Source organism: Salvelinus namaycush, chromosome 9, assembly GCF_016432855.1.
Source record: "Salvelinus namaycush isolate Seneca chromosome 9, SaNama_1.0, whole genome shotgun sequence".
NCBI lineage: Eukaryota > Metazoa > Chordata > Actinopteri > Salmoniformes > Salmonidae > Salvelinus > Salvelinus namaycush.
Genome location: NC_052315.1, coordinates 23657658 through 23677365, shown reverse-complemented (window position 1 = coordinate 23677365; position 19708 = coordinate 23657658). Strand labels below are relative to the sequence as shown.

The following is a 19708-nucleotide window of genomic DNA, read 5'->3' as shown; positions in this document are numbered from 1 at the left end:
AGTCCGTAATAGTTTTCAAGCCTTGCCACATCCAACGAGCGTCAGAGTCAGTGTAGTAGGATTCAATCTTAATCCTGTATTGACGCTTTGCTTGTTTGATGGGCCGTCTGAGGGTATAGCGGGATTTCTTTTAAGCGTACAAATTAGTCTCCCGCTCCTTGAAAGCAGCAGCTCTAGTCTTTAGCTCGATGCTGATGTTGCCTGTCATCCATGGCTTCTGGTTGGGATATGTACATACGGTCACTGTGGGGACGACGTCGTTGATGCACTTATTGATAAAGCCAATGACTGAAGGCCTGGTTGGTGGAGTGCTGCACAGATGGTTGTCCTTCAGGAAGGTTCTCCCATCTCCACAGAGGAACGCTGGAGCTCTGTCAGAGTGACCATCGGGTTCTTGGTCACCTCCCTGACCAAGGCCCTTCTCCACCGATTGCTCAGTTTGGCCGGGCGGCCAGCTCTAAGAAGAGTCTTGGTGGTTCTAAACTTCTTCCATTTAAAAATAATGGATGCCACTGTGTTCTTGTGGACCTTCAATGGCACAGACATGTGTTGGTAACCTTCCCCAGATCTGTGCCTCAACGCAATCCTGTCTTGGAGCTCTACGGACAGTTCCTTCCTCCTCATGGCTTGGTTTTTTCTGACATGCACTGTCAGACCTTATGTAGACTGGTGTGTGCCTTTCCAAATCATGTCCAATCAATTGAATTTACCACAGGTGGACAGGCTACAGGGAGAAGTTCAGTGACCTGCCAATGTGCTTCTGGGACAACAACCTCTCCCTCAAAGTCAGTAAGACCAAGGAGCTGATTGTGGACTACAGGAAATGGGGGGACAAACACGCCCCCATCCACAGTGCTGCAGAGGAGCGGGTCAAGGACTTAAAATGGTCCACACGCGCACAGTAGTAAAGGCAAATCCTCAAAAAGTTATACAGCTGCACCATTGAGAGCACCACTGTCTGCATCACCGCTTGGTATGGCAACAGTACTGCATGGCGGGGATATGGACAGCCCAAGCCCCCTGCCATCCAGGACCTCTATATCAGGAAGTGTGAAAGGAAGCCCCGAAAAATCGTTAGACTCCAGCCACCTAAGCCATAGACTGTTCTCTCTGCTTCTGCACGGCAAGCGTTACCAGTCCATCAATTCTGACACCAACAGGCTCCTGAACAGCTTCTATTCCCAAGCCATAAGACTGCTAAATAGCGACACAGATTTTTGGAGTGGATCCTTGTATTTTATTTTGCACTGTCTCTCTACACACTCACAACGACACTCCAACACACACATAACAGTCACACACATTTATACTGACTACACACACACACTCACAAAAAATCTACTCTTTTTATCAAACGTCCTGATGCATACATCGTGATTAGCCCTATACATATCTACCTCTATCACTCCAGTATCCCTGCATAGTATAAATATGGTATTGAAACTGACGCTCTATATAGCTTCTTACTTTCGTGTTTCTATTTCTCGTGTTTTTGTTCTACCTTGATATGCTTAGTACTACATGGATTACTGCATTGTTGGGTTTATAGCTTGCAAGAAAGGCATTTCACTGGACTTGTGCATGTGACATTAAAACTTAAAATGTTGATTTAATACATTGTGACAATAATGACACATGAGAATGGCAGCAAGTGTTCAAATAGGATGAAAAAAGGGTATCTCATGCTTATCTATTGAATATCGGTTATCGTGGAATTATTGGCCGATACCGATATAGCGGTAAAAAGGCCAATTTCTGCCGAGAACATTGGTGAACCGATATATCTGCCGGGCTCTATTAAACACAGCTCTACCACAGTCTTCTCCACAAACCTGAGGGTTTATTCCAGCCTATAGAAAGTCTACACCCCCTTGAACTTTTTCTCATTTTGTTGTATTACAAAGTAGAATTGAAATATTATTTTTGTCATTGATATACAGTACCAGTCAAATGTTTGGACAAAACGACTCACTCAAGGGGTTTTCTTTATTTTTTACTATTTTCTACATTGTAGAATAATAGTGAAGACAACAAAACTATGAAATAACGCATGGAATCATGTAGTAAGCAAAATTGTTAAATAATTCAAAATATATTTTTTATTTGAGATTCTTCAAAGTAGCCACCCTTTGCACACTCTAGGCATTCTCTCAACCAGCTTCATGAGGTAGTCACCTGGAATGCATTTGAATTAACAGGTGTGCCTTGTTAAAAGTTAATTTGTGCAATTTCTTTCCTTCTTAATGCGTTTGAGCCAATCAGTCGTGTTGTGACAAGGTAGGGGTGATATGCAAAGAGAAATTACAATCCATCATTAGTTTAAACATGCAGGTCAGTCAATCAGGAACATTTCAAGAACTTTGAACGTTTCCTTAATTGCAGTCGCAAAAACCAGACTGCGTGAATCAGGCCTTCATGGTCGAATTGCTGCATAGAAACCACTACTTAAAGGACGTGCCGTGACATGCGGAAGGAAATTTGCAACACAAACAAAGAGGGTCAAGGTCGGTTGCATGGACGTGGTTTGGGAATGAAAAGTAAAATATTACGCAGGCCCGTCCCGACAACAGGCTCAAACACCACTAACCTCTTTAACCACCTAGGCAAGAATCATGTGAAACAGTACGGAGAGAGTCTATGGATGAGACCCAGAAAAGTACAGTCGAGTGCTCAAAACAAACCCCCGACTTAGACGTTGCAAGAGGCTTTTGCCCGCGGCACACCATATGGCAAAGAATCCCGAAGATGGAAGGAGATAACAGCTGCCGTTACAACTTACATCTGCAAAGACATGGCCCCAATTTACACAGTCGAGAAACTGAGGTTTCGTGAGTTGGTGCTAACACTCGACCCAAGGAACCAAATGCAAATTGATGTGTGACACGTATTAAGGCTAAAATAACATGCAAAACAGGCAAGCCCCCCCCCCCCCCCCCCCCCCCAAAAAACATATATTTCAGGCCTATATTTATTTTGTTTGCAACTATAGTTTAAGTGTTTTCTATTTACCTTTTTAGATTTTACAGTCATATTTTATATTTTGTTAAATGTTTAAATTGAACATTTGCACAGGTTCTAAATAAAATAAATAATAAAATATGAGTAAGTACCTTTTTATTTGTTGAGTATAATTAAAAATGTAACAAGAAATAGGCCTTTACATGTGGTCATTTTATATCAACTATTTATTCATTGAATTTACAGAAAATGTGCTATATCATGATATGTATCGTTATCAGGATATGAAATGACCTATATCGGGATATGAGATTTTGGCCATATCGCCCAGCCCTAGTTCCCACCATGAGAAAAAAGAAGGAACCCGCACACTGCTCTTGATAGCATCACTGCTCTTTAATAAGCTTTACGTATCAGCCTCACGACCTTCGTCAGAGCTCGATACGTAAAGCTTATTAAAGAGCAGTGATACTATCAAGAGCAGTGTGCGGGTTCCTTCTTTTTTCTCTCCATTTTATTCAACTGTTACCATGCACCTGCAAAAAAGATAGCTCAGATGTGCGAGTGCCTTTTTAAATTTTGGTTCACACCATGAAGCATGGAGGAGGAGGTGTGATGGTGCTTTGCTGGTGACACTGTCAGTGATTCATTTAGAATTCAAGGCACACTTAACCAGGATGGCTATCACAGCATTCTGCAGCGATACACCATCCCATCTGGTTTGCGGTTAGTGGGACTATTATTTGTTTTTCAATAGGACAATGACCCAACACACCTCCAGGCTGTGTAAGGACTATTTGACCTGGCCTCCACAATCACCCGACCTCAACCCAAATGAGATGGTTTGGGATGAGTTGGACCGCAGAGGGAAGTAAAAACAGTCAACAAGTGCTCAGTATATGTTGGAACTCCTTCACGACTGTTGGAAAAGCATTCCAGGTTAAGCTGGTTGAGGCAATGCCAAGAGTGTGCAAAGCTGTCATCAAGGCAATGGGTGGCTACTTTGAAGAATCAAAAATATATTTAGATTTCGGTTACAACATCATTCCATATGTTACTTCATAGTTTTGATACCTTCACTATTATTCTACAATGTAGAAAATAGCACAAATAATGAAAAACCCTTGAATGAGTAGGTGTCCAAGCATTTGACTGGTACTGTACACAAAAAAAAAAAACTCCATAAAAGTTAAAGTGAAAAGAATTCTACACATTTTTACAAATCAACACAAATTCAATAACTAAAATAGTTGTTGCTTAAGTGTTCACCACCTTTGTTTAGGCAAGCCTAAATTAGTTCAGAAGTAAGATTTGGCAATAACAAACCGGAAATGGAATATATCTTTAAGTGAATCATTATGCTGTGGATGATATAATAAACCAGCTCTGTTAACTTAGTGCCTCAACTGAGACGGCACAGCAAGGTTACATCATGAGAATCTTTCCCAAACATCAGTGGCAATAAGTGAGGTGGGGGGTGCACAGCTCAGCTAAACTTCCAAGCTGAGCCAACTGATGGAAGAAAGGACTTAAGGAGGAAGTATTACACTTGAGTCTATGACACAAACACTGAGGGAAAACAAGCAAGTCTATACTCTGTGGGCGTCTCAGTGCATACAAGCTGATATTAGTCACTGCTCAGTGAAAACAGTGTGTGACAGCGACACTACTGTAAACGATTAAGTTGGGCGTACACTACACGATTTGGCCCTGATTTATATGTCCCAGACAATGAGACACTCAACGAGACACTGCACGGAACGTGGCCACTCAACGAGACACTGCACGGAACGTGGCCACTCAACGAGACACTGCACGGAACGTGGCCACTCAACGAGACACTGCACGGAACGTGGCCACTCAACGAGACACTCATAATAATACTAATAATATTAACAGATACTGCATGTCTGACATGGACGGGATGGGCAAGTTGCATCATGTTTCGTATGCAAAACTCCTCCCTCACCACCCTTTCCAAACAAACCCAGAAACTAGGCACTCCTGTCATTGAGAAAGAAAACAGTGAAAAAAGACATTACTTCCTGAGTGAATGAGTCAATCAATGCTCTGTCCACAGGCTATGCTACAAACTGGCAAAGGAGACCACAATGAAACTCAACCAGGGTTATGACTTAACAGGCCAAAGTCTCAAAACTTGTAAACAGGAAAACAAAATGCCAAACCCATTTTAACCAACAGGTTGCCCTGCCTAAGAATTTACATCATGAATATGACAGCAAAACACGAACGTGAGTTGAGCCAGCCTAAGACAACTATGATTTCAATTGGTGGTCACAAATGTGAGCAAATTATAAACAATAGATGAAATGAATTGCAGAAAGGAAAAGTTAGTCAAAGTTCTAGATAGTGGGTGGAAAGATTCAAACACAGTTGCTTGTGACTAGGGCTGTCCCTGACAAAAATATCTTGGTTGACAGAGTCGTCGGTTCTTTCGACCAATTGATTGGTCAACATTTTGAAACATGTATTTTCCCATATATAGACACACCCTATGTCAACTATATGTAGGCTTCTGAGCTTGTCTGATGCTTTAAGCACAGCAATTAAAAATCAAGACACAAAAATGACTAAAGGAGCCAGAGATCAATATAGCCTAACCAGAAGAAAAAAAACACCTGTTCCCAACCAGGCCTTGACAGATTCTGCCATTATGCTCCTGAAGTTGCCAGTAATAGGCTACACCAGCGGTCGGCAACCTTTTCCATTTGGAGTGCCAAGTTATCGTACCATTTCTACGCGTGCCAGTTATGATTTCCATACGCACATTTTTCAGTTTCATTTCATTTATAATAAAGTCTTCATATCTCAAAATCAATGTCGTGGTTAATAAAAACTCTAAATGAAAATTAGGCTAATGTTAAAGTAACTTCTATTGCCAATATGTAAAAAAAGCCTACATAAAGCCATCAAATAAAAACATTGCAGCCCGCAGGTAGAAAATATCCTGATAAAAACAAATATCCTATAAATCACATTGGCAATGTATGGCCGTCTGCAATTAACTTGAAACACTATCAATTACTAACTTGGATCAGGCCTGAAGGCACTTGAAAACTTGCAACATTGTCTAAAATATTGTGGGCCCTCATAGTTTCCGGAGTCAGTGAGCTCCAGACAGACAGACACAGCTGTAAGCCATTTGCGCAAGGGATAAGTAGTAATCAGGTTGACCTTTTTTTCCAAATAGGCTACATTGAGGAACTATTGCCATTCTCAATGGATGTAGAAACAGACTTTGTTTACTTGCATTTTGAGGTGAAGAAAACAAATATGAGAAACTCCACAGTGATGGTGAGTTAAGACAATCATAAATCGTGTCAGATACCCAAATGTGCACATTAATAAGCCTACATTTGCACGCCAGCCAGGTAGCCTAGGCCTAGTTTATGCGTAATCAGGTGCGTGTTCTTACTCAGGATTGACAGGAGCGCTCCAAACAAAAGACAATAAATTGACAAGTCGTAAATGGAAATAAATAAACAAGTGTGCCTAGGTTGTGTGCTCAGCAAACAACGTGTCCACTCCTACAATGACAAAGGTAAGACTGTAATAATAATAATTGTAATAATAATAATAATAATATATTCAATGCATTAACAGAAATTACCGTAACCAAACAAACCTTGTAGATTACAAATGATGGTAGTTAATGGTAAATGTACTACTGGTGATATTGGTGTGCCACCCCCACGGCCTCCGCAATGGATTATTCCACTCAGACAGGGGTGAATCAGACAGGTGTCTCCAATGCCATATTTATATATACATGCCATTCCGACTAAAAACAAATCTCAGTCGACCGACAGCCAATCGACCAAGCAATCAACAGTAGACTAAACGGGGTCAGCCCTACCTGTAACCTTAACATTTGGAGGATTCCCATCAGGTAGAAACAGAAACCAAATACATTCCAGCGTCTTGCAGTCATACATGAATACATTTTCTAGGCATGTGCCTCACGAATGATATGGAAGTAGTGGGGAGTATGACCAATAGCTGCCTTCCAGCTCCCTGTTATCTTTAGGGGCTGACAGCTCTGTTAACTTAGCTCCCCAACAGACGGGACAGCAAGCTTACATCATGGGAAACTTTCCCAAACATCAGTGGCCATAGGTGAAGGTGGGCGGGGGTGCATAGCTCAGCTAAACTTCCAAGCTGAGCCAACTGACGGAAGAATATACTTGAGGAAGTATTGCACTTGAGACTATTACACAAACACAAGTATAATATGTGGACATCACAGTGCATGCAACCTGATATTAGTCACTGCTCAGTGTACAACACTTAAGCCGGGCGTACACGACACGATCTGGCCCTAATTTAGCTGTCCAAGACAAGTTAAGATCGGAGAAAAAAAATACCCAAACCAATACCTCTACGAAGGTACGTTGAGACATTGCAGCCTTTAACCTCAGCTCAATCAGTGAAGGGACTGGTGTCTTACTGACACTGTATAGGCTACTGCATGTCAAATATTAAAGAAGCCTAGAAGTATTGCTCGCGTGAGGTAGAGTACCTTATGATAAGCTGTGGACCACACTATCTACCAAGAGAGTTCTCAGCTATATTATTTGTAGCCGTCTATTTACCACCACAGACCAATGCTGGCACTAAGACCGCACTCAACCAACTCTATAAGGCCACAAGCAAACAAGAAAATGCTCATCCAGAAGCGGCGCTCCTAGGGGCCGGAGACGTTAATGCTGTTTTACCTTCTACCTTCACATGTGCAACCAGAGAGAATGTTTATTTATTTATTATATATATATATATATATATATATATATATATATATATATATATATATATATATTTTTTTTTTTTAAATACACTCTAGACCACCTTTACTCCACACACAGAGATGTATACAAAGCTCTCCCCAAATCTGACCATAATTCTATCCTTCTGATTCCTGCTTACAAGCAAAAACTAAAGCAGGAAGTACCAGTGACTCGCTCAATACGGAAGTGGTCAGATGGCGCGGATGCTACGCTACAGGACTGTTTTGCTAGCACAGACCGGAATATGTTTCGGGATTCATCCAATGACACTGAGGAATACACCACCTCAGTCATCGGCTTCATCAATAAGTGCATCGAAGACGTCGTCCCCACAGTGACCGTATGTACATATCCCAACAAGAAGCCATGGATTACAGGCAGCATCCGCATCGAGCTAAAGGCTAGAGCTGCCGCTTTCAAGGAGCAGGAGACTAATCCGTACGCTTATAAGAAATCCCGCTATGCCCTCAGACGAACCACCAAACAAGCAAAGCGTCAATACAGGAGTAAGATTGAATCCTACTACACTGGCTCTGATGCTCGTCGGATGTGGCAGGGCTTGAAAACTATTACGGACTACAAAGGGAAACCCAGACGCGAGCTGCCCAGTGACGCTAGCCTACCAGACAAGCTAAAATGCCTTTTATGCTCGCTTCGAGGCAAGGAACACTGAAGCACGCACGAGAGCACCAGCTGTTCTGGATGACTGTGTGATAATGCTCTCAAGTAGCCGAAGTGATCAAGACCTTTAAACAGGTCAACATTCACAAAGCCGCGGGGCCAGATGGATTACCAGGATCTCTACTCAAAGCATGCGCGGACCAACTGGCAAGTGTCTTCCCTGACAATTTCAACCTCTCCCTGACCGAGTCTGCAATACCTACACTACCGTTCAAATGTTTGGGTTCACTTTGAAATGTTCTTGTTTTCCATGAAAACATACATGAATTTAGTTGCAAAATGAATAGGAAATGTAGTTAAGACATTGACAAGGTTAAAACAATGATTTTTAATTGAAATAATAATTGTGTCCTTCAAACTTTGCTTTCGTCAAAGAATCTTCAATTTGCAGCAATTACAGCCTTGCTGACCTTTGGCATTCTAATTGTCAATTTGTTGAGGTAATCTGAAGAGATTTCACCCCATGCTTCCTGAAGCACCTCCCACAAGTTGGATTGGCTTGATGGGCTCTTCTTACGTACGACACGGTCAAGCTGCTCCCACAACAGCACAATAAGTTTGAGATCCGATGACTGTGCTGGCCACTCCATTATAGACAGAATACCAGCTGACCGCTTCTTCCCTAAATAGTTCTAGCAGTTTGGAGCTGTGCTTTCATTGTCCTGTTGTAGGAGGAAATTGGCTCCAATAAAGTGCTGTCCACAGGGTATGGCATGGCGTTGCAAAATGGAGTGATATCCTTCCTTCTTCAAGATCCCTTTAACCCTGTACAAATCTCCCACTTTACCACCACCAAAGCACACCCAGACCATCACATTGCCTCCACCATGCTTGACAGATGGCGTCAAGCTCTCCTCCAGCATCTTTTCTGCATCTCAATAATGTTCTTCTTTGTGATCCGAACACCTCAAACTTAGATTCGTCGTCAATAACACTTTTTTCCAATCTTCCTCTATCTAGTGTCTGTGTTCTTCTGCCCATCTTAATCTTTTCTTTTTTATTGGCAAGTCTGAGATATGGCTCTCTTTGCAACTCTGCATAGAAGGCCAGCATCCCGGAGTCGCCTCTTCACTGTTGACGTTGAGACTGGTGTTTTGCGGGTACTATTTCATGAAGCTGCCAAGTGACTTGTGAGGTGTCTGTTTCTCAAACTAGACACTAATGTACTTGTCCTCTTGCTCAGTTGTGCACCGGGGCCTCCCACTCCTCTTTCTATTCTGGTTAGAGCCGGTTCGCGCTGTTCTGTGAAGGGAGTAGTACACAGCGTTGCATGATTTCTTCCGTTTCTTGGCAATTTATCGCATGGAAGAGCCTTCATTTCTCAGAACAAGAATAGGCTGATAACTTTTTTCTGAAACTCATTTGTTTCTGTCCATTTTGAGCCTGTAATCAAACCCACAAATGCTGATGCTCCAGATACTCAACTAGTCTAAAGAAGGCCAGTTTTATTGCTTCTTTAAATCAGAACGACAGTTTTCAGCTGTGCTAACATAATTGCAAAAGGCTTTTCTAATGATCAATTAGCCTTTTAATATTATAAACTTGGATTAGGTTACTCAACGTGCCATTGGAACACAGGAGTGATGGTTGCTGATAATGGGCCTCTGTACGCCTATGTAGATATTCCATTAAAAAAATTGCCGTTTCCAACTACAATAGTCATTTACAAAACTAACAATGTCTACACTGTATTTCTGATCAATTTGATGTTATTTTAAATGGACATTTTTTGTGCTTTTCTTTCAAAAACAAGGACATTTCTAAGTGACCCCAAACTTTTGAACGGTAGTGTATATATTTCTTGCCGTGGTGGCAACGTTAGGGGGGGATACTGGGTGTGGCCAATGGTGCCCCTTCTGACAAAACATTTTAGAGGACCTCTTAACCGCAGAGAAAGAATGTTGCTATTTTAAAGCTAATTTCCTGCAATTCTACACATTTCACCATTGTCTTATGCTATCTGATTGACTCAAACATAACTAAATCAATGGGGGCCCCATGCCATGACATTTTTTGTATTTTATTTTCCCTGACTGTCTAATTTTTCTTATTTAAAAATATATTGCTCCATTATATTTTCTACATACTTTATATCTGGTTTTAGTCGTTTAAGTTTACACTGAAAACATTTTACCATCCCCAATTTTTTTTTTGTTATCATCATTTTGGGGAGTTTGGGAGTGGCGGCTGCTGCTGCTAAATTAATATAGGGCAAACACTAGTACATGTGCAATCTATGCAATCGTCACTGCTCAGTGAAAACTGATCATGTAACAGCGTCACTACTATACACAACTTAGGGAGTGGAGGGTAGCGCTGGGATGATAAACCGAAAATTATCCACACCAACCATACCTATCACTTATCTCAAGCATTTTGATGATATCGTCCTATACTAGAAAAATGTAATACGTTTGCTACTATGTGTGAATTGTGTGAATTAATGAATACAACCATCTAACTAGTAGCAGTAGTTTAAAGGATCATTTGCACACAAAAAGGATCATTTGCACATTGTTATAAATTTAACGTTCCATTTATCATTATTGCATCAATTCAGGCAATTTATCGCAATATAAATTTTTTCTCCAGTTCTGTCGAAGGGGGAGTCAAAAGTACAAAGTCTACATCAGCCAATGTCTAAATCAGGGCTGCCCAACCCTCTTCCTGGAGATCTACCGTCCTGTGGGTTCAGTCCAACCCTAAATTAACACCTACTAAATTAACACACCTACTAATTAGTTGCTCAACAAGACCTTAACTAACTGAATCAGATATGCTAAATTAGGGTTGGACTGAAAACCTACAGGACAGTAGATCTCCAGGAAGAGGGTTGGGCAGCTCTGGTCTAAATCATGTCAAAATATTTTGCAACAGCTTTATGTTAATATCCCTGTCAGATACAAAACAATCTACATTGGATGTCAAAAGATGAGTACTCTATGACCAGACCCTGGTCAACTGAACTGTAAATGTTCACTGAGCTTTTCTGCGGCAGGGCAGGTGTTAATGGCCAGCCACAACAGGTGTCGTGTTTACAGCCATGTCAGTCAGAGAAAACCCCAAACTTCCATAAGAGGTGTGTACTATATCTAACCCTAGTCAAGTGAGGGTCTCTCACTGAGGTGTGTTAACTGCTTTGTCCAGAGAACATGATAGTAGAGCATATGCTACTCACTTGGGGAGCATGTTGGTGTCAGTGGGGGACCTGGGGGAACCTTTAGGGTGCTTGTCCTCCCCCTCCTTCTCCTGAGGTTCCCGTGGAGGCCGCTCCCTGACAGGCCTCTCATCACGCTTCATGCGATCCCTCTCCCACTCCTCCTTTCGGCGCATCCTCTCCTTCTCTCGCTCCCTCTCTCTTTCCCTCTCGCGTTCTCTCTGCCGGCGTTCTCGCTCGCGATGGTCCCGCTCTCGCTCGCGATGGCGCTCACGCGGATCCCGCTCTCGTTCACGCTCCTGACATTCACACAGGTGGATTTGTGAACACTCGGTCATGGTCCTACAGCAAGGCTGCTTTAATGGTTCCTTCAAGATCATCTTTGATCAATAGGCCTACTCGTAATAAAGTTCATATCTCTTTGAATTAATAAAGTTAATATCTCTGCGTATTAGTGCTTGTAAGGCGTGTAATCCTTAAGGGGTGGACATCTCTTTGAGTGTACTCACACTGTAGTGGTAGGGCAGAGGGGTCTCTGTGTACTGCACTCTGAAGTTCTCATACTGTCCCCCTCTCCAAAAGGCCTCCATCTCGTAGTCATAGTAGGGATCAGCATAAGGGTCGTTACTGAAAAGAGATCCCAAACATGTGAGGGTAAATCAAAGTATATAGATGAATAGGAAATAAGATCTTTGTTTCATATGGTTGTGCAGCTACATGCTCTATGAGTATCTTTATGAGTCTCTGTATCATATATTTGTATCAAAGACAATTAATTCAGGGCCATGTGCAGCTGATGGCAGGAGTTGTTTGGGAAGAGAAAGTAAAGATAAGAGCTGCATGAAAAGAGGATGCTGCTACTTCCCCTCCACTGTACTTACGGATAGACTGGGTCTCTGAACTCCACGTCACTAAGGGGAAAGGCAATAAATGTATTAAATATGAGACGTAGTCTAAAAACATCCACAGGCAAGATATTTTGCCCTCACTTTAGGTCTCTCTTTTGACCAGAGCTGTTGAGCTTACCCTGGGTCTCTGATTTCTCTGGTGATGCGGTAGCTGCGTTCCCTGAAGAAGTCGTTCTCTTTGTCAAAGTCTCTCTCATCCTCTCCAATGGTCACGTTAAAGCGTTTCTCCTCAAAGTCCGGCTCCTGCTCTTTGCGTATGGTGGCTTTCTTTAACACCTAGAGGAATAGGGCAACATGTACATGGAAAGTCCACTAATGAATCATAGTCTACTGACTGAAACCACCATAAATTGGTTACACACACACATTGATTAGTATAAAGAGGCTTCACGAGCCAAATGTAGCATGGGAACCTCTCAGAAAACATGTTCATCAAAAAAAGTATCAAACACGAAATCAGTTGGTGCTGAAACATAACCTATACAGAAGAGGAGTACATTTAGCTTGTGAGAGCTGAGAGGGTGTTGTACCTCTTTGGCGTGTCTCAGACCCCTCTCCCAGGCACTCTCCACAGGAGGCTCCACTGGAGGAGGGGGTGGAGGGAGCTCCTCAACAGCAGGTCCACCCTGAGACAGCAGTAAAAGACAGTAACAGACATAAATACAACATATTTACACACGTAGCCTACATACACACACTCTTCAAATCATACAGCCACGGAGCGGCAGTGAGAGGTCAGGGGTGGTGCATACCCAGGGGCTATTGCCTGGCATGAGAGGGTGGGGTGCTCCAGGTGGTGCCCCGTTGGGAGAGAAGGGGTCTGGCTTGGAGATGAGAGAGTAGTTGCCCTTGTCATTGACCCCTGGATGGATGAACCTACAATTCATACCCCAGGTGCAGTTACCTGGGAAAGAAAAACAGAACATTTGGTATCATTTTGTGATAACAGATAAATGGGAATTGGAAAAAGCATATGTTCATTGAATACAAATACTTTGAAGAAAATTGTGGTTGGATGAAAATTGACATCAATCATCGGTGTATGTGGTTCAGCTCCTAATGCTATTCCATTACCACATTATCTTTATGTAAGATATGAAGTACAATGCTTCCCCCTGCTGTCTGAAACCAGTGTATTCAATATCACTGGCTCACTGAACACGTTTCAACAACAAGAGACATGCTTCACAGGCTAGAGAAGCAGCACATCAGTGAAGCAACAAAATGCAAGGTTTGTGTTAATGATAAAATGGCTTACACTATCTTCATTTTGATACTTCTTTGGTGTAGAATCGAATGCTCTAGTTGCACACGCAATGTTTGCACAGTGTAGTTTCGTCATAATTAAGACGGGTGCTGTACACGCGTGTGGTGCACAGGAGAGTAGGTTGAGGTACCTTTCAAAAAGAAGCGGCAGATGGGCCTGGGTCTGATCTTCCTGTCCATGGGGTCCTTCACCTCTCCCTCCTCTAGGTCATCATCCTGCACAAAGGAAAGAGAACCCAGGCTAAATATCAATCTACTTACCCATGTGTATAACTGCTGTAACCTTATTATGACACTGGAACAGGGTATAAATTGTATTGAATGGCAAGTTTTTGTACTGTTACATTGGTTCTGACTTTGCAGTCTTGTACTTGATCTGATCTACTGTTTTGATTCCCTCCCTCATGTTAGAGTGTGAGAAGCCCTGTATACTCAAACAAATCACTCTCTCAATGAAAATGACAACAATACAGATTGAAGACCGAGACAGCATATACAGTGCCTTCAGAAACTATTCACACCCCTTGACTTTTTCCACATTTTGTTGTGTTAGAGAATTTAACATTTATTAAATTGAGATGTTGTGTCACTGGCCTACACACAATACCCCATACCGTCAAAGTAGAATTATGTTTTTAGAAATATGTAAAAATGAATTACAAATTAAAAGCAGAAACGTCTTGAGTCAATAAGTATGGCAAGCCTAAATAGGTTCATTAGTAAAAATATGCTTAACAAGTCACATAAGTTGCATGGACTTAGTCTGTGTGCAATAATATTGTTTAAAATTATTTTTGAATGACTACCTCATCTCTGTACCTCACACACACACTTATCGGTAAGGTCCCTCAATTGAGCAACCACAAAGACCAGGGAGGTTTTCCAATACCTCGCAAAGAAGGGCACCTATTGGTACATTGGTATAAATAAAAAAGACGGCATTGAATATCCCTTTGAGGATGGTGAAGTTATTAATTATACTTTGGATGGTGTATCAATACACCCAGAGATACAGGCATCCTTCCTAACTCAGTTGCCGGAGAGGAAGGAAACCGCTCAGGGATTTCACCATGAGGCCAAAGGTGACTTTAAAACAGTCACAGAGTTTAATGGCTGTGATAGGAGAAAACTGAGGATGGCCCAACAACATTGTAGTTACTCCACAATACTAACCTAAAAGATAGAGTGAAAAGAAGGAAGCCTGTACAGAACACAAATATTTCAAAACATGCATCCTGTTGGCAACAAGGCACTAAGAAAAACAGAAAAAATGTGGCAAAGGTATTTTATGTCCTGAACACAAAGCACTATGTTTGGGGCAAATCCTACCCAACACATCACTACGTACCACTCTTAATATTTTCCAGCATGGTGGTGGCTGCATCATGGTATGGGTATGCTTGTCGTCGGCAAGGACTAGTACGTTTTTAGGATAAAAATAAACGGTATAGAGCTAAGCACAGGCAAAATTGTAGTGGAAAACCTGGTCCAGTCTGCTTTCCACCAGACACTGGGAGATTAATTCACCTTTCAGCTGGACAATAACCTAAAACACAAGGCCAACTATACACTGGAGTTGCTTACCAAGACAACATTGAATGTTCCTGAGTGGCCTAGTTACAGTTTTGACTTAACTTCTTATGGCTACAAGGGCAGTATTGAGTAGCTTGGATGAAAGGTGCACAGAGGTGCCCATAGTAAACTGCCTGCTCCTCAGTCTCAGTTGCTAATATATGCATATCATTATTCGTATTGGATAGAAAACACTCTGAAGTTTCTAAAACTGTTTGAATTATGTCTGTGAGTATAACAGAACTCATATGGCAGGCAAAACCCTGAGAAGTTCCACTTCCTGTTTGAATTTTTTCTGAGGTGGCAGATTTTCAACCAAACTCTCATTGAAATTACAGCGAGATATTGATGAGTTTTCACTTCCTACGGCTTCCAATAGAACTTTGTCTGATGGCTCTAATGTGAAGCGGGGCCGAAGGAGACAGGAATGAGTAATCACTGCCACGAGCTGACCATGCTTTCACATGCGCGTTCACATGAGGAAGACCTCCGTTCCACCCCTCATCTGAAGTGAATCTAATTCTCCGGTTGGAACGTTATTCAAGATGTATGTTAACAACATTCTAAAGATTGATTCAGTACATCGTTTGACATGTTTCTACTGACTGGTACGGAACTTTTTGACATTTTGTCAAAAAGCGCTTTGTGACTTTGGAATTGTTTACCAAAAGCGCTAACCAAAGTAGCTAATTGGACATAAATAACAGACATTATCGAACAAATCAAGCATTTATTGTGGACCTGGGATTCCTAGGACTGCATTCTGATGAAGTTCATCAAAGGTAAGGAAACATTTATCATGTATTTTCTGGTTTCTGTTGACCCCAACATGGCGGCTAATTTGGCTATTGTTCTGAGCTCCATCTCAGATTATTGCATGATTTGCTTTTTCTGTAAAAAAAAATTGAAATCTGACACAGCGGTTGCATTAAGGAGAGGTATATCTATAATTCCATGTGTATAACTTGTATTATCATCTACATTTATGATGAGTATTTCTGTTGAAACGATGTGGCTATGCAAAATCACTTGATGTTTTTGGAACTAGTGAATGTAACGCGCCAATGTAACCCTTGATTTTTTGTTATAAATATGAACTTTATCAAACAAAACATACATGTATTGTGTAACATGAGTGTCATCTGATGAAGATAATCAAAGGTTAGTGATTCATTTTATCTTTATTTCTGCTTTTTGTGAAAGCTATCTTTCGCTGGAAAAATGGCTGTGCTTATTGTGGTTTGGTGGTGACCTAACATAATCGTTTGTAGTGCTTTCGCTGAAAAGCATATTTGAAATCGGACACTGGTGGGATTAACAACAAGATTACCTTTAAAATGATATAAGACACATGTATGTTTGAGGAATTTTAATTATGAGATTTCTGTTGTTTAAATTTGGCGCCCTGCACTTTCACTGGCTGTTGTCATATCAATGCCGGTAGCGGGATGCAGCCATAAGAAGTTAATTCTGCTTGAAAATCTATGGCAAGAGTTGGAAATAGTTATCTAGCAATGATCACCAACCAATTTGACAGAGCTTGAAGAATTTTCTAAAATAATCATGTGCAAATATTGTATAATCCAGGTGTGCAAACCTCTTAGAGACTTATCCAGAAATAGTCACAGCTGTAATCACTGTCAAAGGTGCTTCTACAAAGTATTGACTCAGGGGTGTCAATTCTTATGTAAATGGGATATTTCTGCATTTAATTTTCTATAAATTTGCAAAAATGTCTAAAAACATGTTTTAATTTTGTCATCCTGGGGTATTGTGTGTAGATGGGTGAGAAATTATGAATCGAATCCATTTTGAATTCAGGCTGCAACACAATGCGGAATAAGTCAAGGGGTAAGAATACTTTCTGAAGGCACTGTAAACCCCATTTACATTACTTACATCTATCTCTCCCTCATCAATCTCGCCATCATCCTCATCCTTCTTTTTGTCACGAAAGGAATCTCTCCTTCCTCTGTCCTGAGCCCTGGAATCTTCAGGCTTCTTAGGTGGACCGTCTTTCGGGGATGGAGGAAGGATTGGTATTTTCTCTTTCTTTTTGATGCTCTTGTCCTCTTTCTCCTCCTCCCCATCTCCAGGTCCTTTCTCCACCTCCTCATCCTCGTCAGGCGCTAGAACATTGGGCTCCTCAGGAACCTCCTCGTCATAGTCCAGCTCATGTTCATCAAGCTCTCTGGAGACAGACGACTCCATCTCATTCACCACCACCACTCTCCTCCTCCTCCGCCTCTCTTCCTCCTCATCTTCATCATCTATTTCTGCTGTCTCTGCTGCCAGCTTGGCTGATGGTTCCCCTCCTTCACCCCGCTCTTCTTCCTTCTCATATCTAGACATCTCCTGCTCAGCCAAGGGGGATGACCTCTCCTGCTCTGGCTCAGAATCAGGGGACTTAGGAGTTTGGCTGACCTGGTCCTCCTCTTCATCCTCATCAGCTGATTGGCTCACCTGTCCCATCATCACCATCCCCACTGACTCCTCCTGCTCCAGTTCTAAACCAGTATGGCTATCCCTTCTACCGTCTCCATCCGCTTCATCATCCTCTGGGTCAGAGATACGCTCCTGAACTACCCCCTCATCTTCATCATCATCCAGCTCAGAGTCCCCACCTCCACCACCCTCTTCATCTAACTCGTCATTGTCTTCATCATTCAGCAGCTCGCTGTCGGAGAGCAGCCTGTCCTCCTCCTCGGGGGATGCCAGGAACTCGCTGTCAGAAATGCCCTTCTCCTCTTCCTCTGGGGACTGGGGCGACTGGTTGGGGCTTTCAGGGGACTGGGTGGGGCTCTCAGGGGTGTCCATTGGAGAATGATCCACTAAAACAGAGTAACATCTTTGATTATATAAGTGTCTTATTAAAATGTGAATACATTTCTTTAATACACAAAAACAACGCCTATGGGCAATATACACATTTTGGTACATACCATAAACACACCATCTACTTTTTGGAGTAACTAGTTACAAGAATTTTGTAGGAGGATTTTCTAACCAGCTAGTAACTAAATATCATTATGGGAGTCATTTGACTACTGCCAGCTATCTATTTCTCGATACAATATGTCAAAGTGCTCTAGCCATCTGATCAACATTATAGCTACTACATACATTTCGTAATCAGATACATGCATGTAGCGAGAAGGCATCCGCCTCATCTCAAAAAGAGTCAACCTCACGCAGGTCAATAACAGTCGGTCAGAGATTATTACACATTAGCTAGCTGGCTAGCGAATGATAGTAACTATCTGTTTCAGCCAGTAGGTGATCATCGCTTCCTTTAATAATACATCAGATTAAAACTCGGTTACTCGGTGTTTACAGTAGATCAATGTCATAGGTAGCTAGCTATCTAGTAGATAAGCAAATCAAGCGGCAACTTGGGCGCTGTAGGACGAGACGTATCGTTAGATTGCTAGTTAGCGCTTAGCTACAATACTAGCTAACTACCGGGTGAAGCAGGCCCGAAACTGCCAGGGCTCTAGCAGACAAGAGACCAACGTCAACGTCTGATTTGCCTTTAAAAGAAGCCACAATGCGCTTACACAAAGGTGCAATCAACCAATACAACTGAAAAGCAACTTTACATAAGCGAAATACCGCTTTCTGGTCTGCTATCGAAGCATGCGTGCCTTGTCTGTTCAATTAACAATGCAGCCCTCCCTCTAAAAACACCAGTAGCTACACTTTAAATATGTTCAGTCACCTTTCCAACCTGAACCTCTTTGAAGACAGGTTTGCGGCGTTAAGAACAACCCAGTCTCTTTCTTTATGTCTGATGCTCGACAATAAATAATTGTATGGTTATTTATCTGCTATGCATGAGAAAACAAAAAAACATACACGATACATTGAGAGCGGCCATTACCGTGACGTCATCAAAATACGACACTGTCAGTTTAGCGATTTGGCTTTGGCGCCACCGTGCGCTCAATATGAAGCATGACTTCAATAACTTAACAAAATACTCTGTCACTGTTTATGGTGTCATTGTATATATATTTTTTACCTATTTTCTATATCCTATTTTAATATTGGCCTAATTAGGGTTAGCCTACATTGGTGTCAAGAGTGAGATGGTGCTGGCGGGAGGCACATGGTGGTGATGGACTTGTGAAGGTGAAGTGCAGGTGGGGATTTCTGAGGATGGGGGTAACACAATACAATTGCCTACTTTGTCCTGGACTAGTAACATGTTTTTATGGTCATTTTGATATAGGCCTAGACCTACTGTGGTAATTCAGGGCATAATGTAAATTGTAGGCTAGTGATTACTGTCAGAAAAAGAGAACCTTCCATGTAAGAAAGGCTCCAGACATAAATAAATGTAGCCTTGATGACTGGCTGAA

The 19708-nt window shown here is 41.9% G+C and overlaps 1 protein-coding gene across 1 annotated transcript in view; it reads right to left on the bottom strand.

The window, feature by feature from the left end:
• The window catches only part of LOC120053874 (zinc finger CCCH domain-containing protein 18-like), a 30672-nt gene extending 11444 nt beyond the window's left edge, over positions 1-19228 (bottom strand). The window contains exons 1-9 of the mRNA XM_039001155.1: positions 19066-19228; positions 17247-18178; positions 13907-13991; positions 13262-13413; positions 13040-13135; positions 12628-12785; positions 12483-12512; positions 12111-12228; positions 11623-11900 (exon numbers count right to left, since the gene is read on the bottom strand). Coding sequence (XP_038857083.1) covers positions 11623-11900; positions 12111-12228; positions 12483-12512; positions 12628-12785; positions 13040-13135; positions 13262-13413; positions 13907-13991; positions 17247-18164 — 1835 coding nt within the window. The 5' untranslated portion in view covers positions 18165-18178; positions 19066-19228. The remainder of the gene's footprint in view (positions 1-11622; positions 11901-12110; positions 12229-12482; positions 12513-12627; positions 12786-13039; positions 13136-13261; positions 13414-13906; positions 13992-17246; positions 18179-19065) is intronic.
• Between the last annotated feature and the right edge of the window lie 480 nt (positions 19229-19708).